The sequence below is a fragment of the Panthera leo genome, chromosome D1 (assembly GCF_018350215.1).
Source record: "Panthera leo isolate Ple1 chromosome D1, P.leo_Ple1_pat1.1, whole genome shotgun sequence".
In the NCBI taxonomy this organism is placed as follows: Eukaryota; Metazoa; Chordata; class Mammalia; order Carnivora; family Felidae; genus Panthera; species Panthera leo.
The window spans coordinates 57,790,683-57,816,300 of NC_056688.1; the positions used below are offsets into that span (position 1 = coordinate 57,790,683).

Here is a 25,618-nt window from a genome sequence, read left to right on the forward strand (position 1 = left end):
TGAGATAATGGATGTGAAAGCACTTTGAAAATGGAAAGGGATCATTACTACTATTCATATCAAATATGACTCCCTCTAAAACTCTGACATTATTGTAATTCAGCAGAACAGGCAAGGCAGAATGAGACTGGTGGGCTAGAGACCAGGGCACTCTAATGGCACAGGCTAAGAGTCAGGTCATCATTAATAATCACTCAGAAAAATTCTGGGGAACTCTATCATGTTCTTTATAGCCCCAGTGTTTCCCAGTGTATCCCAAGCAGCTGGTTATTCCTAGGGTCAGTTCACTTTACATACTCAGTGTATGATGTAGGTGGCATTTAGTAAATATCTGTAGAGCTGACTTCCATAACACCTTCACTGACCCTTTCAGGGAGAATTGCTTCCTTAATTTTGTTCTCTTGTCAGTTCATTCTGCTAGTAAAGCACTTACCATGTACGGTTAGTTACATTTTTGAGCACTACCTTTCCTAGCCTGCTGTATGCTTTGGGTAAGAAGCGACTGTGTCCCATTCACCCAAGCATCTCTTGTGTTCACACAGTGCCTGGCACATAGTAGATGCTCAATGATGGTTTTACTTTTCAGTGAGTTACAAGAGGCAGACTTGAGGAAAAACATAGATGCTAATTTAAAACAACTCTTCCCTAAGCCAGTCCTAAATCCAAGTCTAGCCCTATGGTTACTGCACTGGCAAAACCAATCTTTCTGTTCCCAGGAAGCTAGGACTGTCACTATCAAGTAATTCTGATTTGCTGATTTTTCTGGGAACGATGCCACAGTCTCCTCACAGCCTTGTGGCTGTGGGAGCTAATCTATCTATGGGTGTTACAATAAACTAAATAGGTGTCATAAATGACAGACACCTCCTGTATGTCAACAGTGCAAACAGTTTCCAAGACAGAAGACATCTTGACTCCTAGGGGGCCATTCTAGAAAGGGGAAGTAAATTGCCTACATTACAAAAGATACATATTACTCTCTTGCCCCAGGGCCTAGAAAATAGAACACAGAACAATTACAAACTGACAGCAATTTATGTTGCCTCCATTTCATCCTCCCATACCTTCCTCTTAGCAGTTCTCTGAATCTTGGATTAATACCCCAATTAATAACAGCTGAGGGCAAGTCTGTGGTCTTGGGAGAAATCACCTAGTGCTACACCAATATGAAGGACTACATTACCTAGTGCTACACCAATATGAAGGACTACATTATTTTCATTTCATAGAAATAAACATTCCAAACAATCCAAAGCCTTTTAAATTCAATAGAATGATTCAGGGCCTTGAGGAAATAATGAGATCTATACATTCAGACACAGTGTTAGGCCTGGAGATTATCTCTGAATGTGATCTCTCACTGCCACAGTCAAGCTGGGTCTTACAGGATGTGAGATTACACCAGCAGAAATAGGACAAGATCTGGGCACTTTGTACATGAGAATTAACTCTTGTCTTAAGGATGGGGGCTCAAGAGAGTAGAGGGCCCAGCCTGGATACTAGAGAGGGAAGGAAGGGACTTTGGCTGCTTATTGTTTTTTCTAGGTGCTATGCTTAGGGAAAGAAAGGGGACCACAAGATCCCTTCTAGCTTTTCTAGTCAAATTCACCGGGGGGGGGGGGGGGGGGGGGGGGGGGGAGGGGGGTGGCAAAAGAGACAGGGACCTGGGACAGAGCCTCTGCAAGTTGGCAGACAAGAGCTTTCATGTGCTGTCCTGTGTCGGAAGCAAGGGGATTGCATCAGTGACCACTACTATCTGGCTAGACACCGAGGGATGATGAAGGACATCACAGAAAAGCCTACAGCACTAACCAAAGAGAGCATCACTCCCTTCAAGCAACTAAGGTCATCTGGAGCCAGCTGTTTGCAAATAGTGGGTTGTGTTTGCCAGCTTTGATTGACAAAACCTCGGGGCAGTTCCAATAACCACATTTCAGTTCAGCTCAATCAATATTTCCTGTCCTCTACTTGATACCTGGCCCTCTGCTACACACTGAGGGTGCAGAGAAAAACGAGACATGGCCTCTACCCTTAGAGAGCTCACCATCTGGAAGGGGAGATGGTCATCAAACAGATCATTACAACAAAGCAGTAAGTCCTAAGACAGAGGAAGCACAAGGAATTCTGGCAGCTCATGGTAGGACAAGTAGCCCAGGTACAGGGAACCCAGGAAGGTTTCTCACAAGGGGAGATTCATTGTTTTCCTCCTCACCCCATTTCCCCACAAGAATTTAAAGGTTTGATGACGTATTAACCAAGTGAAAAGGGAAAGACCTTCCAAGTAGACAGAACAGCCTTGAAACGGTATGATGATTTGGATGAAAAGCGAGAGGTCCAATGCAGTTAAAGCATGGTATCCCTGAGATGGGAGAAGAGAGTAGGGAGAAAGACAGGGACAGATGGCACTAATGTGGCATTGAGCTTCCTTTTATACCAAACTAGGGAGAAGGTCAGAGCATGGCACATGCAGAAAATTATCTTTTAGAGGAAAAAAATCCCAAGAAATTAACAAAAAAACAAAGAACGCAGGCTCAAACAAAATGAATTTTATTTCCTACTAATTTACGTGGGACTTTTAGAAGAGGGATATCCCAAAATAAAACAATTCCAACAACTACTTTAAGGTGTCACAACTCAAAGAGGGTGTAAGTCACTCCTTTTAAATTTTAATAGCACCTTGTTATCTTCCTTTTAGCACCTGTCACTTTCTGCTTAGGAGCATAAGTATCTGTGTCTTATCTCTAATGGTTTATCAGCCCTCTGAGCATGAACCAGGTCTTGTTCATTCATCCTATAAAATTTTATTACAACCCAGTCTGAATAGGCAAGGCACCCTCAACAATGCCTAGCACATAACAGACATTCAACAATTGTTTCAGAACACCAGAGTTACATGATATCAGAACTAAAAGACTCTTTTTAATTTTTTAAAGTTTATTTATTTATTTTGAGAGAGAGAGCAAGCACAAGCAGGGGAGGGACAGAGAGAAAGAGAGACAGAATCAAGCAGCCTCTGCACTGATGGTGCAGAGCCTGATGCGGGGCTTGAACCCACGAACTGTGAATCATGACCTGAGCCAAGATCAAGAGTCGGACATTTAACCAACTGTGCCACCCAGGCTTCCCTCAGAGCTGAAAGAGTCTTAAAGATAATTCTAATCCCGTTCCTCAGCCTTTATGAAGACTCATAAAAGCTATGGACTCTCTTCCCAGAAAAAAATCACACACAGAAAACATTTTACGTATAATTTCAGGGCCTGCAATGCCCAGAGGGGTAAAGTTAACTTATCCGGAGTTGTGAAGGTGTAATAAGTAGCATAACCAAGCCTAGAACGCAACTTTCCTGGTTCCCAATTAAGGTCTCTTCCCACTACAAACTACAAATGAACAATTTATTTGGGTTGCTCCCTGCCGGGAGGCTGCCAGATGTGGCAATGTTCCTCTGAAATTCCTTACTACAAAGATGACGCTCAGGAGAACATGCAAGTTTAGCGGCTTCTGAGGCCCAAAGACAGTGGTGGACCTCTGCCAAGGAGAAAGAGGGGCAGCGGGAGATGTTCAGGGTTACATGGAAGCATTACAATAAACCAAAGAACCAAAAGTGATGTTGAAGTCTCCCCAAGTAGAAGAGCAAAATCCTTCTTTTTTTTTTTTTTAATTTTTTTTTTCAACGTTTTTTATTTATTTTTGGGACAGAGAGAGAGAGACAGAGCATGAACGGGGGAGGGGCAGAGAGAGGGAGACACAGAATCGGAAACAGGCTCCAGGCTCCGAGCCATCAGCCCAGAGCCCGACGCAGGGCTCGAACTCACAGACCGCGAGATCGTGACCTGGCTGAAGTCGGACGCTTAACCGACTGCGCCACCCAGGCGCCCCAAGAGCAAAATCCTTCTTAACTGCACTGTTTACAGGAAGTGCTAGAATCATGACTCAAAGCCAGACCTTCTGACTTTCAGGCTGGTGTTGTGTCCACCTCACCAACAAAATTCTCTGCACATCCACAGAAATCTAACCACCACTGAAGCAATCCTGTTGCTATGGGAATCCTAAGAAATGGGCTAAATAATCTTAGAAGGCTTGGAACTAACTCCCAGTTATCTGTGATAATGGATTCAAGGAACATCAACATATTTTAAATCTGCAAATACTATAAAACTATTTGGCTGAAAATGTAATCTGCTTCTACTTGCCACAAACCATTCAAGTCAAGTGCATATCATTTAATGTGAGGTCCATACTGAAATAAGTACTAAGAAGATACTCTTTTAAAGTACCACAAGTAATGAAGCCAAATCATTTGCGTTTCCCTGTGATAACCTGGTATATGGACAAGATCAAGAGCTGGCAGAAACAGCCCCACCGCAGATAATATCCAAATGAAATAACTGGAGACGACTAAAGGATGACCCCCCCATCCTTTCTACCTCCAATATTATCCAACCAGTGTGTGTCTGATCTTTAGTTCTTGGCAAAAGTTGTACACTGTCCTTTTCTAAAATGGACCCCTGTTCCCTTTACCTCCTGGGCTTTAACTAGGTGCTTATATCTTCCAATGCCATGGGTAGGCTTTGTCTTGTAGTGTCGACTGGTGCTCAACAGAATGCCACCTAAAAGACAGAAAATAAGACAAACAGGTTTCAAAACTCTTCCAGGGCAGACAGATCACACACGAAGAGACAAATTTTCCACCACAAGACTGGGAATATTTGAGGACAGCAGGCCACTTACTGATTAAAGAACTAGAGCTACTTCTTAATCCTGGACTGACTCTCAGTTTACCCCTTTTTTTCTCAACTTTTGGGCCCTGGACTATATCCAATCCCCACTACCTATCTTTCCTTGAGAAATTATCTCCTGCTACAGCCACTGGTGGTAGGAGGACAAAATACTTTCTCACAGTGTTCTTGTTTTCTCTTGTCCCCCAACAGGCAATAATCCTTTTAAAGTTTCTCATATGGGCCATACAGAGAAGGAGATGGGTGACAAATATAGCCAGGTAAGAGGACAATCACAAATTTTCACAAAGTTTTACAAACCATCTATTTATTTGTAATTGTAATATAGAACAACTTCCAACACACATTGCCAAGTGAATAACAACAAAAACAAAAACCTAAGATACCGAACAGTGTGTATGTATACTAAGCATAAACCAGGATCTCCATATACATATTTATTGTGGTAGGCCCAGAGATGCACCACTTGGATCTACCTTCAGGGAAGCCCTTTAATCCTAAATATTTTTATCCCTGTTTACAAATAAACTGTAGCTTGACACATGAAAAGATGTTTAACATCACTCATCATCAGGGAAATGCAAGTCAAAACCTATCAGAATGGCCAAGATCAAAAAAACGAGAAACAAGTGTTGCAAGGATATGGAGAAAAAGGAACCCTCTTGCGCTGTTGGTGGGAATGCAAACTGGTGCAGCCACTATAGAAAACAGTATGGAGGTTCCTCAAAAAAGTTAAAGATAAGGGGCTCCTGGGTGGCTCAGTTGGCTAAGCATGCAACTCTTGATTTTGGCTCAGGTCATGATCTCCCAGTTGTGAGATAGAGCCCCATGTCAAGCTCCACACTGGGCATAGAGCCTGCTTAAGATTCTCTCTCTCTCTTTCTCTTTCTCTCTCTCCCTCTGCCTCTCCCCTCCACACACTCTCTCAAAAATAAAATAAAATAAAATAAAATTTTTACATAAAGCTAAAAATAGAACTACCCTACAATCCAATAATTGCACTTCTGGGTATTTACCAAAAAAAAAAAAAAAACAAAAACACTAATGCAAAGAGATACATCCATCCTGTTTATAGCAGCATCATTATGGAAGCAGCCCAAATGTCCATTGATAGATGAAAGGAAGTAGTGTGTGTATATATACAAAGGAATATTATTCAGCCATAAAAAAAGAATGAAATCCTGCCATTTGCAACAACATGGATGGATCTAGGGAGTATAATGTTAAGTGAAATAAGTCAGTCAGAGAAAGACAAATACCATATGATTTTGGTCATATGTAGAATTTCAGAAACAAAACAAATAAGCAAAGAAAAAAAAGAGAGACAAAGAAACAGATTTTTAACTTTAGAGAACAAACTGATAGCTATCAGAGGGGAGGTGCGTGGGGGAGGGGTAAAATAGGTGATGGGGATTAAAGAGTATACTTACCATGATGAGCACAGGGTAATGTATGGAATTGTTGAATTACGATACTATAGACCTAAAACTAATATAACACTGTATGGTAGCTATACCGGAACTATTTATTTATTTATTTATTTATTTATTTATTTATTTATTTATTAATGTTTATTTTTGAGACAGAGAGAGACAGAGCATGAACGGGGGAGGGTCAGAGAAAGGGAGACACAGAATCCGAAGCAGGCTCCAGGCTCTGAGCTGTCAGCACAGAGCCCGACGCGGGGCACGAACCCACAAACCATGAGATCACGACCTGAGCCGAAGTCGGACGCCCAACCGACTGAGCCACCCAGGCGCCCCAAGGAACTATTTATTTTTTAAAAAGCATGAGTAGAGCGGGGGCAGAGAGAGAGGGGGACAGAGGATCTGAAGCAGGCTCTGCACTGAGAGTAGTGAGCCCAATGCAGGGCTAGAACTCATGAACTGTGAGATCATGGCCTAAGCCAAAGTCAGACGCTCAACTGACCAAGCCACCCAGGAGCCCTGGAATTGGAATTAAAATTAAAAACTTAATTTAAAAAGAAAAAAGAGCGGCGCTTGGGTGACTCAGTCAGTTAAGCGGCCAACTTCAGCTCAGGTCATGATCTCGCAGTTTGTGGCTTCAAGCTCCGCATCGGGCTCTGTGCTGACAGCTCAGAGCCTGGAGCCTGCTTTGGATTCTGTGTCTCCCTCTCTCTCTGCCCCTCCCCAACTCGCACTGTGTCTCTGTCTCTCTCAAAAAATAAAAAATGTTAAAAAAAATTAAAAAGAAAAAAGAAACTATAGTTCAAAAGATATAGTGAATTGGCCGAGGTCATCCAGCAAGTGAAAGGCAGAACTGCAATTTAAACCCAGGTCTATCTCACTGAACAGCCTGTACTCAGATGGGTTATTATAACGTCTGAATTTCTGGAATATAAATTCTGGCTAGATATGATCTTTCCTAGCTCAGATATCAGTTTCTTATCTCTACTCTTTCACTAGAACCAGCCCTCCACAGCTCTTCTCTGTCTCTCTTACTCACTGTCTACCTTCTGGAGAAGTGTTAGTCCTAGGTTCTGCTCCCTTTCCTCCTAGTTCCTGTGGTCCTGCCCTCATCTTCCCCAGGGCCACCATTCTACAGGGAGGTTAAAAAGAAAATGGTGTGGAGAAGTGAAATGTTTCTTAGGCTTCTCTTTTCTAAAATGGACTTCCAAGCAGGTCTGCTCTATGCCAGGCCAATCAGAGATTGGCTTCAGAGCCAATCCTGCATTTACAACCCACACTATTTCATCAAGACAAACCCTAGATATCATGAGTCCCTTCCATGATATGCATTACTCCACATTTACTAGTACATGCCAAAAACTGTATAGATACTGGGACAAAGATGACTAGAATATGCCCCTTTCCCTGGAGACACTCAATGGGTACTAGGGAAAGATGATAGGAAAGCAGATAATTACCTTATGGTGTACAAATTACTTTAATAGAGATGAGAACAAGGTAGTGAGCGCCTAGAGGAAGGAACAATGAATCTACCTTGGTGGGGGGAGGTGGTGGGAGTAGGGGAGGGTAATGGGAATAGGTTCAGAAGAGGTAACAAATGCATTCTTTAAAGAGGAGTAAGAATTTACCATTCAAGGAAGAAGGAGGTATTTTTGACAGAGGTTCCAAAGGAGCACTGAACACAACTGAGGTATCTTCTTGGCTACTATCCCAATTCTGTCTCTCTGAATCTAAGACCTTTGACCCTTTGAGTCTTCAGGTTCCAGAGCTGTAGTATGAAGCTTACTGTCTAGTGGGAGGAGGGAATCATTAACGGAATAGTCACAAAATAAATATAAAATTACAAATTGTGATACTGAAAAAAAAAAGCACAGAAGGCTATGGCCATACAGCTGGTGGATCTATTTTAGACTGGAAGATCAAGAAGCCCTCTCTGAAAAAAATGACATGTGAACTGAGACCAGAATTCAGAGGAAAATAGTGGTTATCCACAAGGAAGGGAAGTGATTAGAAAGCAGGAGGAGTGGGAGACTTACTGCTTATTTTATATTCTTTTGTATCTTTACTGTAGATAAAGGTATACACATATTATCTATTCAAAAAAATAAATAAAACAAATTGAGACCTGAAAGGAATTTATTAGGCAAAAGACAGAGGATAAATGTTCCAGGGAGAGGGAGCAGCATGTTCAAAGGCCCCATTGTGGGACACCACTTGGCACATTCAAGGAAGAGAAATGCTGTCAGTGTGCCTGAAGCAAAGTGAAAAGGGCACAGAAGATACCAGAGACTAGAGCAGAGGTGGGAACACACCACTCTCGGCCTTGTGAAGGGTTTGGATTTCAAGCTGAACAGCCTAAAGCAGGGAAAGTATATGACTGGTATGTTTTTAAAAGATCTCTTTGGTTGATGTATGGACAAGGGGGTGGGGAAAGAGAACGTGGGTAGGTTAGGAGATTCAAGCAGTAGCCTTGGCTAAGTTGTTGTTGATCTCACTGTATCTACATCCCCCCCATTCCATCCTCTAGAGTTTGCTCCTCAGCCACAGAAAGAACGCTTGCCATTCTGTATAAGCCACACAGTTGTCGTGCCTCTGTGCCATGCTGGGCGGCCCCCCTGCAGGGACTACACCTCTCAGACTAGTGAAATCCTAGCCAGCCTCCAGCGCCAGCTCAAATATCACCATCTCCATGAACCTACTCTGTTGCCCTAAACATACAAAGACCATCGAATTTACTTCGTGGTTATAATTCTTGGATACTTCCGCTTTATAGTGAAACGTTCTGTGTAAATAAAGAAGAAAACTCAGATTCCAACCACCATCTTTAAGTACACAGAAACTGAATCACCGCCACCTCCCCCCCACCCCCCGCCCCCCACTGGTTTCAAAAAGGTGATCTTTGAGATGGTGACACATCTTAGGCGAAAGCGCCACACTGCCTGCCTCAGCCTCTCATCTGCTGGAATTCCTTGGCGAATAAGCATTTTCAAATTCAGTTTAGGGCAATTCCTATAATTAGAGCAGCTGGTTAATTAAAAAGCTGGTTCAAGCTACTGTTAAATTAACCATTTTCCCCCTTAAATGAAAGGTTTTGGTTAAATTACCAGTGTTTAAACAGCTTAATTAGCCAGTTGTTTACGTTATAAAGTGTACCAGTTTGAAAGCCTCTGATTTCTAATAAGTTCAACTGAATTCTTCCCCTGCTCCTAGTCATCAAACTGGCTTTCCTGCTGTCACATTAACATTGCAGCCTCCTAAGAGGAAAGGCAACTCTTTTCACTGAAGACACAGAACCCCAGGGTTTCAAAAGGAGGCTCTGAAGATCTTTCAATTAGCACAATTATAGGATGTAATCAGTATTGACTTCTCCCACATCACATCCCTTTACTTTATATATGACAGCGTGACTGTCCTTCAGTGTCCTTGCTTATTAAACTGAAAACTAAACCCATTAATCTAGGATGGGGTAAACAATGTCATTTTACTTATTTCTCTTTCAAAATTAGCACAAGTAATTTTAGCAGGGCTATGCTGGAGAGAAAGAGAAAATTACTGGGGTAGCCTCAGTCAGGATTAATTACAGGATATTCTCTCTCCATTCAGATCCTTACACAACACAAGGGCAGGTATACCCCAGCACCTGACAAATAGTATGTGCTCAGAAATTGCTCTTTTTTTTAAAGGTTTTTAAGATATTTTACCAAGACAAACTACAATGAAAAACTTTTCCAGTTTTTCTAATTATAGTACACTGAACTACCTGGATTTGAATGTGCCATGTTTCTCTGATTCCATCTTTTTGCTCATGCTGTAATGAGAGGACTCTGAGTTCTCTTTATTTAAGCTCCTTAGACTTCTTTTTATGTATTTATTTCTACCTCTCTATGTACGTTTAAATCAGTAAGAAAAAGACAATCACTACAACCATGCCCATCTCTTGGAGAGAGCAGCTGGGATGGTACCCAAGCCTACAGAGAGAATGACGGGTAAAGGTAAGAATAGGGCACTGCTCCCCACTCTTTTCTGAAAATCATTATAATTCAATCTTGGAATTTCTGACATTAGGATATCTCAAAGAACTCGTGAAAAATGTCAACAAAACTATGTCCTTTCAAGTAGAATTATCTTGGCATGCCAACATTGGTGAGCTTCTCTGGGCCTTCTAGGCACTAGGATTCCCTGACAACAATTATAAAATGGGCAAAGGAAAAGACAAATGGCAGGTAAATATATGAAAATACAGTCAACCAACTAGTAATCAAACACATGCAAACTACAAATACGAAGGATAGCATTTTTTAACTTATAATATTACCAAATATTAACAAAAATTTTTTAACGTTTATTCATTTTTGGGAGACACAGAGAGACAGAGTGTGAATGGGGAAAGGACAGAGAGGCAGACGCAGAATCCGAAGCAGGATCCAGGCTCTGAGCTGTCACCACAGAGCCTGACATGGGGCTTGAACTCATGAGCCATGAGATCATGACCTGAGCCGAAGTCGGACACTTACCCAACTGAGCCACCCAGGCACCCCATAATATTTCCAAATATCAAAAAAAAAAAAAAAAAAAAATAGTAGCATTCAACGTTGATGAGTGTAAAAAAAGGGGATTCTCAAATACCAAATAAGTATAAAATAGCACAATCTTTCTGGAGACCAATTTGGTAATGCACATCAATAGCTGTAAAACGTGCATTTCCTGGGACACCTGGGTGGCTCACTTGGTTAAGCATTTGACTCTAGATTTCAGCTTGGGTCATAATCTCATGGTTCATGGGTTCAAGCCCTGTGATGGACTCTGGCAGCACAGAGCCTGCTTGGGACTCTCTCCTTTCTCTCTCTCTGCCCCTCCCCTGCTCTCATTCTCTCGAAATAAATAAGTAAACATTAAAAAAAAGAATGCACACTTCCTTTGATCCAACCAGTTTGACTTTTAGAAATGTATTCTAAGGGGCGCCTGGGTGGCTCAGTCGGTTAAGCGTACAACTTTGGCTCAGGTCATGACCTCGCGGTTCATGAGTTCAAGCCCCACATCAGGCTCTGTGCTGACAGTTCGGGGCCTGGAGCCTGCTTCAGATTCTGTGTCTTCCTCTCTCTCTGGCCCTTCCCCTTTCGAGCTCTGTCTCTCTCTCTCTCTCTCTCTCTCTCTCTCTCTCAAAAATAAATAAACATTAATAATTCTTGAAAAAAAATGTATTCTAAGTTAATAATCAGACAAGAATACAAATACTGATGTACATGGATGTTTATCATAGTGTTCTTTACATTGAAAAATCCTATGGGAATGCAAGCTGGTGCAGCCACTCTGGAAAACAGTATAGAGGTTCCTCAAAAAACTAAAAATAGAACTATCCTATGACCCAGCAATTGCACTACTAGGTATTTATCCAAGGGATACAGGTGTGCTATTTCGAAGGGACACATGCACCCCAATGTTTATAGCAGTGCTATCAACAATAGCCAAAGTATGGAAAGAGCCCAAATGTCCATCGATGGATGAATGGATAAAGAAGATGTGGTATATATATACAATGGAGTATTACTCGGCAATCAAAAAGAATGAAATCTTGCCTTTTGCAACTACGTGGATGGAACTGGAGGGTATTATGCTAAGTCAGTCAGAGAAAGACAAAAATCATATGACTTCCCTCATATGAGGACTTTAAGAGACAAAACAGATGAAGATAAGGGAAGGGAAACAAAAATATAAAAACAGGGAGGGGGACAAAACAGAAGAGACTCATAAATATGGAGAACAAACTGAGGGTTGCTGGAGGGGTTGTGGGAGGGGGGATGGGCTAAATGGGTAAGGGGCACTAAGGAATCTACTCCTGAAATCATTGTTGCACTATATGCTAACTAATTTGGATGTAAATTTTAAATAGATAAATAAATAAATAAATAAATAAATAAATAAAATTAAGTAGTAGAACAATAACAACAACAAAAATCCTAGAGACAGCTTAAATTTCTCTAAATAGAAAACTGTTTGAGTAAATTATGTTTACTCAAAAGGATCCCTACAGGATCTTTTTCAATAGATTTTAACATGCCCTATTTGATCCTAGCTTTAAAAACAAAATAAAACCCCCAAAAGCCTCAGATTTAAGTACCTTTCAATACTAAAATATACTATAAAACTATAGTAACCAGTAGTATTAAGAAGGTTAGTAGAGGGGCGCCTGGGTGGCTCAGTCGGTTAAGCGGCCGACTTCGGCTCAGGTCATGATCTCGAGGTCCATGAGTTCAAGCCCCGCGTCGGGCTCTGTGCTGACAGCTCAGAGCCTGGAGCCTGTTTCAGATTCTGTGTCTCCCTCTCTCTGACCCTCCCCCATTCACGCTGTGTCTCTCTCTGTCTCAAAAATAAATAAACGTTAAAAAAAAAAATTAAGAAAAAAAAAAAAAAAAGAAGGGTTAGTAGTGGCATCAAATATACAGACAAATCAATGGAACAAAGTTAAAATAATCCCAGATCTATATGGAAACTTAGTATATGAGTTTCAACCTATGGATTTTTCAATCAATGGATGTTTCGATAAATGTTGAAACAACTGACTACCCATTTTTTTTGGGAGGGGGTGGGATTGCATCCCTACTCACTTCTAATTCCAGATGGATTACATATATAAAGGGGAAAAAATACCAGAAGATAACATGAAGATTAAACTAATCCTGGAACAGATATCTTTCTAAGCAAGTATCAAAATCTAGAAATCAAAGATTAATAAACTTAGGTATATAAAAACGTAAAACTTCTTTCCAACAAAAAACACAAAAAGTCAAGAAACAGATAACTAGAAGCAATGCAAAGCAGAGATGACAGAAAAATGCTAATTTCCTTAATATATTAAAACTATGTAAAATGAAAAAGCAAACAATCCAATAAAAAAATGGGCAAAAAATATAGACAGGCAGTTCATAAGGAAAGAAATACAAATAGACAATAAAAATATGGAAAGATGATAAACTCTCTCAAGAAATGTAAATTATGAGGCATAATTTTTTACTATCAAAAAAATAAGATTTTTTTTAAACCCAGTTTTGACCAGAGAATAGAAATGTAAATTAATACAGCTTCTCTGAAGGGCAATCTGATGATACTTACCAAAAATTTTAATCACAATCCATTGACTCAGCAATTTCAATTCCAGGAATTTATCTTACAGATGTACAGAAACAAGTTCACAAAGAAGTATAAAGATTGTTGCTGCAGCATTTTTTTTGAAATAGCAAAAACTAAGGACAACCTAAATGTCCAGCATTAAGACACAGTTATACACACATAAAATATATATGCTCGTATATGAACACAACTTCTTGAAAAATATATACGAAATTGTGATCAGTAGATACCACTGGGAAGTAAGACTGGGAAACAGAAAATTCAGCTTTTCATCATACACCTTTTTGTACAGTTTATATTTATGTTTATCCTATGCATCCATATAAGTGCATTTACAATTCTTAGTTGATAATTTTAATTGTAATTAAAAAAAAAAAAAACTTTACTCAGAACACATACCAGTTCAAAATGAATTTTGCCTCTAATTGACAGGTAAGAGAAGAGACCAAAGCTGGGAAATAAGTGCACTTGATCATAATCTCTTTTTAAAACAAAACGAAACAAAATAAAATGAACATCTAGCAAAATGTTAGTAATTGCCCAATCTGGGTTTTGTGATATATTATCTTTTTTTTCTCTTCCATATTTTTTTAATCTTTCAAAATAAAAAGTGTAAAAGAGAAAAAAAACACGTTAAAAAAACAAACACAACACCTTTCCTGGACCCCACATTCCTCTCCACCTCCTTCTAATTCTCTCTGCTCCTGCTCAGAGGTCATAAAAACATTGTAACAGCTTTCTCTAGCTCTCCAACCCCTATTCACTTGTCAACTCACAGTTGACTTCCACAACTAGCCCCACCCCACCTACACAACACACTGCCTTCCTAAGATCACCAGTGACCTCCATGTTGCTAAAGACAAAGAATGTTAGGGTCTTATCTTTCATGATCTCTCAGCAGCACCCAGTGCTAACTCCAACATACTTGACCACTCTTTCCTTCTTGAAACATTCTCCTTGTGTCTGACATGAAATTATACTATGCTGGTTTTCTCCTACCAGTTTGGCCTCCTTTTTTCAACCTCATTAGCCATCTCTTTCACCCTCTACCCAGTTTTTAAATGTTGGAGTTCCTAAGGGCCTGATTCTTGGGCCTTGATCCCATTCACTGTCATGACGTCAATTAACATTGACAATATGATGGTTTCCAAATGTACAGTTTCAATCCAGACCTATAATTTGAATTCAGTATCAATGTATCCAATGGGCTACTATCCTCCCCATAGGCACTCCAATTCAACATGTTCAAAGCCAGACTCAAAATCTTCCCTTCAGGCACCTGGGTAGCTCAGTCAGTTGAGCATCCCGACTTTGGCTCAGGTCATGATCTTGCTGCTTGTGGGTTCAGGCCCTGCCTCCAGGCTTTGTGTTGACAACTTAGAGCCTGGAGCCTGCTTCGGATTCTGTGCCTACTCCTCTCTCTGCCCCTGCCCCTGCCCCACTCACGATCTGTCTCTCTCTCTCAAAAATAAATAAACGTTAAAAAAAATTAAAAAACAAAATCTTCCCCTTCGAACTGTCCAATATAAGGCAGTACATTCAAAATAACTATACTTATATCTTCAAGGTAGTAGAGACATATTCACTATGGATTAAGAAAAAAAAAGATTATAAAACATTACATCATTTGTTCCCATCACTGCAAAACAAACAAAATCCATCCCTCTATCCACCTACTTATGTATGTATGTATGTATGTATATATCTATGGAGAAAGAGATATAAATGCCTAGAAAAAGACCTGTTAGGATACACAACAAAATGTTAAACAATAACTTTTTTTTTAAACAATAATTTCTGAATAGTATTATTTTTATTTTCTGTCTACTTCAGCTTCTTGTGTATATGTATGTTTATTTCCCATGTTCTTTAAATGCATGTCTTTCAATTTTATAATTAGATATTCTTAGTTATTTTTTTTAAATCTCCTGAGAGGATGCCATATGAAGTTCAGGGCACCTGAATCGGGGCACCTGGGTGGCTCAGTTGGTTAAGCGTCTGACTTGGGCTCAGGTCATGATCTCATGGTTGGTTCGTGAGTTCTAGTCCTGCATCCATCTCTCTGCTGTCAGCAGGGAACCTGCTTCAGATCTTCTGTCTTCTTCTCTCTCTACCCCTCCCCCATTTGTACTCTCTCAAAAATAAATAAACATTTTTTAAAAAATGAAGTTCAGGGCATCTGTTATGAAATTTTCTTGCTTAAATGGTTTAATTTAAATCTTGTCAAGCTTTTAGATCTAACTTCCAGGTTGTAGGAAGGAGACAGAACATGTTCTACAACACCAGTAGGAAACAATCAGACAAATCAAGAAGGGAGGACATTCTATAAGACAGATGGTCTGACCTAGTCAAAAAGTTACTGTTATGTAAGTGATGAATCATGGGAATCTACTCCCGTAGCCAAAAGCACACTGTATGCACTGTATGTTAGCTAACTTGACAATAAATTATTTTTTTTAATGTTACTATTAGAGAGAAATAAAAGTGGTAGAACTGCTCTAGATTAAAAGTGACATAACAGTGAAATACAAAGTGGGAAATTTCACAGGCTTTTGGTTATAAACAATGCCCAGAAAAGACATTTTGCAGGTAATTACTGAAATGGATAGAGTATTAGATGATATGGGAGCATTACTATTAATTTTCCTGAGTGAGATGATAGTATTGCAGTTCTTTAACAGAATGTAGAGAATGTTCTTACTTCTAGAAATGCTGAGCTGTTTAAGAGTGAAGTGTCATGATGCCTGATAGAGAAAGCAAAATGTTAACAACAAATTACTCTAAATGATGGGTAGAGAGGCACCTGGGTGGCTCAGTCGGTTAAGCGTCCGACTTCGGCTCAGGTCATGATCTCACTGTTCATGGGTTTGAGCCCCACGTTGGGCTCTGTGCTGACAGCTCAGAGCCTGGAGCCTGCTTTAGATTCTGTGTCTCCCTCTCTCTCTGCCCCTCTCCTGCTCACACTGTCTTTCTTCAAAAAAATGAATAATAATTAAAAATAAATAAATAATTGGTGGATAGAAAAGTGTTCACTGTATGTTCTTAGGGAAAAAATTCTTTCAAGACTGTAAGCTTTCCAAATGGCAAGGACTGTATCCTCTCAACGTTGTATCCCAGCACCTGAAACACATCTTGGTACAATAAATGTTTGTTGAGAGAATGAATAAGTAAAAATAAGCTCATATTTTGAGATGCTGGGCAGTGGGGCTGGTAGAAATGGTGATGCTCTACATACTGCTGCCATCTTCTGAAGAAAAATAATAGATGTAAAACCTCTTTATGTACTGCTGACATATGTGAGGCGCTCAGTAAACGTTAGTTCCCTTCTTTTCTCCCTTTCCTTTGCCTCTGACTCTTTAGGCAGATGACAGATGTCATTAAAATCAAACAGCTACTTTGAAACTTCTCACATAATAGACAAAGCAAAAAGGGCAAGTAATTGGGTTGAAGCAGATTGAAATTTATTGAGTTAATCAGATTGAATGGACATTTATTTTGGACAAAATACTGTAAGAAAAGCCCTTGCCTGGTAGATGATAGACATGAAATACAGGTCTGAAATAGTAGCAATTACAATTATAATAATTAATTTTAGGTATTTTATCTCATTGAATCTTCAAATAATTCACTGTAGTTTGTACTATAATTATCCTCATTGTTTTAAGTGAAGAAAGTAAGCTATGGTGAGGTAGCCAAAGGTCACAGAGTAAGTATGCGGTAGAGCTGGAATCCAAACTTCCTATAGAGCTCTTGCTCTTAACCACTACTTTAGATTCTTGCCCATTGCCCAATTCCACGTGAGGGGTGGAATGTGGTCCCAGCCACTCTTCTCAAAGATATGTTAGGAATCTTTCTAGACAAAATTATTACAGATCATTAGAGGGTCACTTAAAGCAGGCAGACTATATCAGGAAATAACCACATACCTGCAGAACAGATGGGATTTTCTCCTGAAGTTCTGAATCTAAAAAGAGGGAAAGAGTATGCTGAATAAAATTAGATACCCACATTTAATCTATACCATTACCAAAACGTGTATGCCTCTCATTAAGGATAAGTCAATGCTAGAAATTCCCTTATTCCCTCTTTCCCGTCTTTCCACAAACATTATTAGGTGCTATTGTGTGCCAGACATCCTAAGGATATAAAAATAAGTAAAATGTCTCTCTCTATAGTCTAGTTGGGAGAGAGACATGTAAACAAATGTGAGCCACAATACATTGCTGATCCAGAATGAAAACTTATACAAGATTTGGTGGAACATGAAGGAAAATGTGGTCATTTCTGCTAGAGGGGGTAAAACTGTTTGACTGGAGTTTTAAAAATGAAGAACTGTTCTCAACTATTTAGCCTTAAGGAAAAGCATTCCAGGCAGAGGTATGAAAGTGGTATGTTTGGGGAACAGCAAGCAGCTGGATATGGGTAGAACTTAAGCAGCAGGGAAAAGGGGAGTTGGTGAAAGAGGTTCTCCTGGGCCAGGTGAGGAAGAACCTCGTATGCTGTGATAAAGAGTTTGGTCTTTACTCTGTATAGGCAGTGGGAAGCTCCTAGCCGAGTTTAAGCACAGGAGTGACATGATCAAGTTTAAGCTTTGGAAAGTTAACCTTGGCAGCAGGTGAGCAATGAATGGGAAGAGGTGAGACTGAGGCAAAAGAACTAGTGAGGTGGTAGTCTTGCATTATTAGAACATGCTCAGGGAGTGGAGAGGAAAGGACAGCAATGACTGCAGACTGAATACAGAAACCAAAGAACATGGAAGAGAATAATACGGCTCTGTCAGCTCACTAGGTTATCAGGTTCAGCATCCTGCGAAGTTTTGAAACTAAATTGCAGAACAAGTTGGGAGACCAGCAGATCCGTGATTAAATGCTGACTCTACCATGTTCAAACTGTGACCTTCAACAAGTTTTTTAGATCTCTGTAACTCAGTTATCTCCTCTTTAAAATGCAGATAATAATAGTATAATCCCATGAGATTGAAAATCTATCTTAAACTCTCTGAGCCAGTTTCCTCTTTTGTAAAATGACAATATTTATATTTGTCCTGTCATGTTTTTGTGAAGATTAGAGAGAACATGTAAAATGGTTCTATAGTAACTACTTATTGAAGAGTTGACTGATTAATGATGGAAAAATAGATTAAGATGGAAAGGGAATAATAGGAGAGAGGCCTCAATAAATGTAAAGGATTAAAGAAATCATTCAGGCTCATGACTGTCATGTGGTCCAGGGAAATATACAATTCATTGTTTTATATTATATGGCCGCCACACATAAAACACTCAGTGAATATCTCTACTGAATAGAGAAATAAACCACCAAATGCCATTCATTATCATTTAGAGAAGATGGGAGGTAGCAAACTATATATGCAAGGCAGTGAAAAAAGAACTTGGGTTTGAATCCTAACTCCAACAACATATTAGCTATGTCATCTTAGAGCAATTAATTTACCTCTCTGTACCTAAGTTATTTATGTATAAAATTAAGATAATATGACCTGTTTCACGAGATCACTATAAGGATCTATTCGTTCATTAAACAAATATTTATTAAATGCCTACTATGTGCAAGACACCATTCTAGGCTCTAAGGATACAGCAGGAAACAACACTAACAAAATCCTTATCTACATGATACTTATATTCTAGGGGACAGATAGGGAAGACAATTTAAATATCTGGTATCTGTACACATACAATATATATAAAATGTGTCAGGTGATGATACCTGCAATGAAGAAAAACAAAGCAAGGTAAGGAAATAAAGTCGGATTGGGGTGGAGGGAGCTATTTTACATAGGGTAGTCATTGCAGACCTCTCTGATAAGATGACATCTGGGCACAAACCTGAATAAGGTAAGGGGGTCAAGCCATATGGATATCTAAGGGAAGAATGGGCAAAGATCCTGGGGTTCAGGAGAGTGCTTAGATCATCAAGGACTAGAAAGGGAGCCACCAGTGTGGCTAAAACTGAGTAAGTAGTAGTATGCGGATGAGGGAACAGATTATGTAAAGCCTTGCAGGATATGGTGGAGTGTAGATTTTATTTTGAGTAAGATGGGATACCGTTGGAGAGTTCTGAGAGAGAAACTTGATTTTAAAAAGAACCACTCTGGGGGCACCTGGGTGGCTCAGCTGGTTAAGCCTCCGATTCGAGTTTGGCTCAGGTCATGATTTCCCTGGTCATAAGTTCAAGCCCCACATCGGGTTCTGCACTGACAGCTCAGAGCTTGCTTGGGATTCTCTCTCTCTCTCTCTCTCTCTCTCTCTCTCTCTCTCTCTCTCCCCCTCTCTCTCTCTTCCTCTATCAAAATAAACAAAAAACATTAATAAATAAATGGACCACTCCGATTAGAAGACAAAACTAAGTTTTGTCAAATACAAACTAAGTTTTGTCTTCTATCCTTCATGCTAAAATCAAAAAGAAGGAGGAACAGTTAGGAGGCAGGATGATGGTAATAAGGAAGATTAGAAGGAACTGGTCCCTAGTAGTTTAGCAAAACAGAAAACATGAGACCTGAAACTGGAGGTGAGAAATGGTCTGATTCTGTGTATATTTCATAAGTAGAGCTGAGAGGATTTGTTAAAGAATTGGATGTACAGTGAGAAAAATAACAGTGTCAAGACTGACTGCAAGAACTTTGGCCTGGGCAACTACATGAATGGAGTTGTCATTTACTGAGAATGGGGAAAGAGAAAAATGGCAGGAGAGTTAATACTTGAGATGTTTAGCAGACACACAAGTGGAGATGATGAAAGACAAATGATGGGTAAACCCTAGCCGAGTGCAAATATTGGTTATATTTAACCACTGTTATTAATATCCTTACCTTAAGAGAGAAGAGACTTGCTTAAAAATGGTATCATTCCTTGGACACAGCACCTACAGCAAAATAGCCATGTTAGGACAACCTTAACCATTCATAGCCTTCCAAGCACTTCTTCAAAAAGACGCTAGAAACTCAAAGCACACAAACCAAAAAGAACCCAAAGGCTCTTGTCTAGCAAAGATGATGTCCTTCAGTTGACAACAAATATGTAGGCAAACCAAAGTCATCTTCTTTCTTATTCCACCCACTATAGAAAATGCTAAAACAAAACAAAACAAAACAAAACACCCAGAAGTTCTCTTCCCATGCTGCTCTTTTTTTTTTTTTTACCTTATTTTCCCTTTCCAATTTAATCTAATTTTTTTCTAATATCAATCAACAACTATGCATCTGCCAAGCACAGGCACCATGCAAGGGACTTTCTTAATTCTTCCTTAATTTTCAACACACTGCAAGGCAATTTTACAGGTGAGACAGCTGAGGCCCACAGAATTTATATTCTAAGAAATTACAGCTAATAAGGGCCTAACAGGACTGTTTTATTCCAGAGGCTATGCCTCTGTTACAGCACAGTCTCAATAATAATAATAATAATAATAATAATAATAATAATAAATGCCAATATCAACAAAACAATGACAGGAGACAGTAGCAGTGGCAACTTCCCTGAGTTTCCACCCTCCCCAGTTATTTCAAGCTCACTCTGCCCTACTGGCATCCACTTGAAAGATCAGTGGTATAACTTTACTAAGGGAGTGTTTAACATAGAGGTCTTTTTATAAAGTAACTAGATAATAAATACTAAATGTCCTAAGACTCTCTAATATAAAGAGACAGTCCTGTCCTCTACGGGTAACAATTTAAATCCCTTCAACATGTACATGTTAGAAACCTATTACACAAAGAAAGTCTGAGAAACTGTCATAGATAAGAGAAGCCTAAGGAGACGTGGTGACTAAATGTAATGACTAAATGTAATATAATATCCTGGATGGAATCCTGGAACAGAAAAATGACATTAGATTTTAAAAAAATGAAAGAAATAGGAAAAAAGATGGACTTTAGTTAATAATATATCAGTATCAGTTAATTAATTTATGAAAAGTGTAAGATAATAATAGTCAAAACTGGATGTGTGGTATGTGGAAATTCTCTGTACTATCGTTGCAACTTTTCTGTAATTCTAAAACTATTCTAAAATAAATTTTATTTTGGGGTGCCTGGATGGCTCAGTTGGTTAAGCTTCCGACTCTTGATCTTAGCTCAGGTCATGATCTCATGACTCGTAAGATCGAGCCCGGTATCAAGCTTTGTGCTGACAGCACAGAGCCTGCTTGGGATTCTCTCTCTCCCTCTCTCTCTGCCCCTCCCCTGCTCACACACACTCTCTCTCTCTCAAGATAAACAACAAAAAAATAGTTTTTTTAATATAATAAAATAAATTTTATTTTTTAAAAGGCTGTTATATGCCAACTACTGTGCTAAGTATTAAAGGGAATATAAAAACAAATGTAACAACATAGACAGACTTTGAAAATATTACACTAAGTGAAAGAAGCCAGTCACAAAGAGCCAGATATTGTATGACTCCATTTATATGAAATACCCAAAACAGGCAAACCTATTGAGAAAGAAAGTAGATTAGTGGTTGCCTACAGCTAGAGTCTGAGATGGTGGGGATGACACCTAAGGGATATGGGGTTTCTTTTTGGGGTGACCAAAATGTTCTAAAATAGACTGTAGTGAAGGATGCACACTCTGTGTGTGTGTGTGTGTGTGTGTGTGTGTGTGTGTGTGTGTGTGTTTTAAAGTAATCTCTAAGCCCAACATAGGGCTTGAACACATGCTCTTCCATACTCTACTGGATGAGCCAGCCAGGCACCCCATACTCTGAATATATTAAAAGCCATTGAATTGTACACGTTAAATGGGTGAATTGTATGGTATATGAATTGTATCTCAACAGAGCTGCTAAAAAAATGTAAGCATAATCCCTGTCCTGTAGGAGTTTGAATGGCTGGAGATACAGACATACATCTATATTAAACAGCTAAGTGGGCACCTGGGTGGCTTGGTTGGTTGAGCTTCTGTCTGACTTTGGCTCAGGTCAGGATCTCATGGTTCATGACTTTGAGCCCGGCATCCAGCTGGCTGCAGTCAGTGCAGAGCCTACCTGGGATCCTGTCTCCCTCTCTCTCTCTGCCCCTCTCCCTCTTGCACTCTCTCTCTAAAAAATAAATAAGCCTTAAAAAATAAAATAAAATAAAAATAAACAGCTAAGCAATATACCACAAGCATTATATGATTTAAGACAAAATAGGTGATACGAATAATAAGCACCTCTGGCAAGAAATTCAGGTGGAGATGGCCAGGAGAAGTTCTTAGCGTTTGGGGTGATACAGACACTGAGAATCTGCTCAAAGTCATGAACATTCTCCCCAGAAGATTCACCCATACACCACTATGCTAAACTAAGAGCTCCTCAGGGGCAGAGGTCATGTTGTATTCTTCTCAGGCACATTGTAGACTTTCAGTCAAGGTTTGTTTTTGTGAATAAATAAGTGATTAGAAAGTGAATGCCATTTATTAAGCACCCACATCTATTTTGTTGAGTACCTACCATGCATCTGAATCAGAATAAGTATTATTACCTCATTTTACAGTTGAAGAAATGGAGGTTAAGTAATCTACCCAAAGTCAAACAGCCACTATCAGAACTAGCATACAATCTTAGAATTCTCTGACTCTAAAGTCCATAATTTTCCCACCATTCTATATCCTCTCTCATATGTGTTAGTGCTTAAGAAATTGGGCTGGGGGTGATCAAATTTAGGAAAAGTCTCTCAGAGAATGTGAGGTCATGAAGATTGGAAAGGATATGAATAGATGGAAGGAAAGGCAAAATGCATAGGCAATCCTTAAAACTGCAATTAACCAGATACTAAAAGACTTTGTAATTATGTGCACAATATGCTTAACCTAATATTAGCCAGCATAAAAAGCAGGTAGGCAACGGGGAGCCTTGGGAGACAGGAGCTCCAGCTCCACCATCACACCTTGGCCAGTACTTCCCCTCTGTGAAGCTGGAGCAGATTAGCCTAAGATTCCTCCAGGCCCAAGGTCTATCAACCGTGACAAACAGAATAGAAATGAGTGAAGAAAATATATTAAGTGGGTTACCTCATACAGAAGAATTGGATGGGAAGAAAGATCTAGAGGACACTGATTTTTCACTTTAATCATTCAGATTTCTGAGTCTCCACAAAAGCAAAGGATTTAATTATCTAAAAGCCAGGATTAAGGGTTGACAACTTTCTGGAAGACATTCAAATTGTAGCGTGAACTCTCCCTTTCAGCTCTGGGAAATGTGATTCCTCTTCCCTGCGATGCTCGGCATTATTTATCAGAACAAAAGTAATCTATTTTGGGACTGTATCCACAAATACCCACTCCCCCCCAATCAGCAAATGAAAAGCAGCGATAGCTCCACAGCAAATGGGAGAGGAGGTGGTGACGCTAGTGAATGAATGAATGAATGAGGACACAGCTGCTGCAGTGGGTTACAAAAATACTTGTGCCATGAGCTCAGGAGCCAAGAACCAGGGGACTGCGCATCTACAGAGAATTGAAGTCATGGGGAGAAATCTATACGGAATGAGTATCTTCACACACCCAGAACCCCAGGGTGAGTGGTGACAACAGTGAGTCAGGGGCCCATGAAAGCAACTGAAAGTTGTTTTACAAATATTAACAGAATACATTTCTATATCAACAAATATTTAAAGTAGCAGTTACATCACGTATTGAGTACCTTCTTTGTGGTAAGCAGTTTGTGTATACTATTTCAGTTCATCTTTACACTAATCCTCTGATAGAGGCATAATTGAGATAATTGCATCCATTTTATAGAGGAAAAACCAAAGGTTTAGGAAAATTGCCCAAAGTTATAGGTTTGATAAGAGGCACCAAGAATTCAAACCCAAGTCTGAGTGAATCTAAAGTCCATGCCTTCCATTCTACCACACTACCTCTCAAAAGAATGATACTAATTTATATTAGTATGAAATTCGTATGCTAATAATAATGGCATCAATAATCCCACCATTCGCTGAGCACCTGCTATATGCCAAACATCATTTCCCTTAATCCTCACAACTATTCTGTGAGGTAGGTATTTCTACCCGCATTTAACTGTGAGGAAACCAAAGCTCAGAAAGGTGAATTCATGTGCCTAAAGCACACAGCTGGCAAGTGGTGTTCTGGCCAACTTTTTCCTAAGTTCTTTCAAAATTGCTTTTGTTTGTAGTTTTCCCTTTGGCCAAGTCTCTTCCTCATATGTTTAATTTCTTGACTGTCCAAGTCCATCTTTGCACTGAGTCTTTATGGCTATTAGGAGCACAGATTATAGATTCACACAAACCTGGGTTTAAATACTGAAACTTCCATTTTAATAGCTAGCTGTCTGATCTTTGGCAAGTCACTTAAGAAATATTTGGCCTCTGGGGCGCCTGGGTGGCTCAGTCGGTTAAGTGTCCAACTTTGGCTCAAATCATTTCTCAGTTTGTGGGTTCGAGCCCTGCATCGGGCTCCATGCTCTGCCGGTTCAGAGCCTGGAGCATGTTTCAGATTCTGTCTCCCTCTCTCTCTGCCCCTCCCTACTCATGCTCTGTCTCTCTGCCTCTCAAAAATAAACATTAATTTTTTTTTTTTAGGAAGAAATACATTGCTTCAGGGTACCTGGGTGGCTCAGTTGGTTAAGCATCTGACTCTTGGTTTCGGCTCAGGTCATGATCTCATGGTTCATGAATTCAAGCCCCGCATCAGGCTCTGTGCTGATGGTGCACAGACTGCTTGGGATTCTCTCTCTCACTCTCTTTGCCCCTCCCCTGCTCGTGCTTGCATGTGCGCACTCTCTGCCTCTCTCTCAAATAAATAAATAAATAAATAAATAAATAAATAAATAAATGTTAAAAAATATACTTGGCTCTGCATACTTACGATTTACTTACATGAAATGACCAGAACAGACAAATCCATACAGACAGAAAGCAGATCAGTGATTACATGGGGATGGGCAGAGGGGTGAATGAGGAATGACTGCTTATGGGTACAGTTTCTTCTTGCAGAGAAGAAAATGCTCTGGAATTAGATTTTGATGATAGCTGCACAACTCTGTAAATATACTAAACACCACTCAATTGTCCATCTTAAAAGGGTAAATATTACGGTATATGAATGATATCTCAATTTTTTTAAAAAGAAAGAAACGTCTGGCCTTCCACCATAACTGCTGGGTGGTACTTCTAGGCCACAGTTGACCTTTATTAAGCCCAATTTCCTACCTTCCTCCAGGGCTAAACTGTTTCAAAATACCTGTGGTTACCTGAAATTTAAGTCCAATCCCCTACCATCTCCCCAAGTCTCATCCCCACATTTCTCTGCACATTCTCCCTTGGTTCAAGTCCCACTGCTTCTCTCATTCCCAATATCTT

At 39.7% G+C, this 25,618-nt stretch overlaps 1 protein-coding gene across 1 annotated transcript in view; it reads right to left on the reverse strand.

The window, feature by feature from the left end:
* MRPL48 (mitochondrial ribosomal protein L48) overlaps window positions 1-22,670 on the reverse strand; it is a 46,153-nt gene extending 23,483 nt beyond the window's left edge. The window contains exons 1-4 of the mRNA XM_042905859.1: window positions 22,467-22,670; window positions 20,127-20,179; window positions 17,221-17,258; window positions 4,519-4,607 (exon numbers count right to left, since the gene is read on the reverse strand). Coding sequence (XP_042761793.1) covers window positions 4,519-4,607; window positions 17,221-17,258; window positions 20,127-20,179; window positions 22,467-22,559 — 273 coding nt within the window. The 5' untranslated portion in view covers window positions 22,560-22,670. The remainder of the gene's footprint in view (window positions 1-4,518; window positions 4,608-17,220; window positions 17,259-20,126; window positions 20,180-22,466) is intronic.
* Window positions 22,671-25,618: the final 2,948 nt, after the last annotated feature.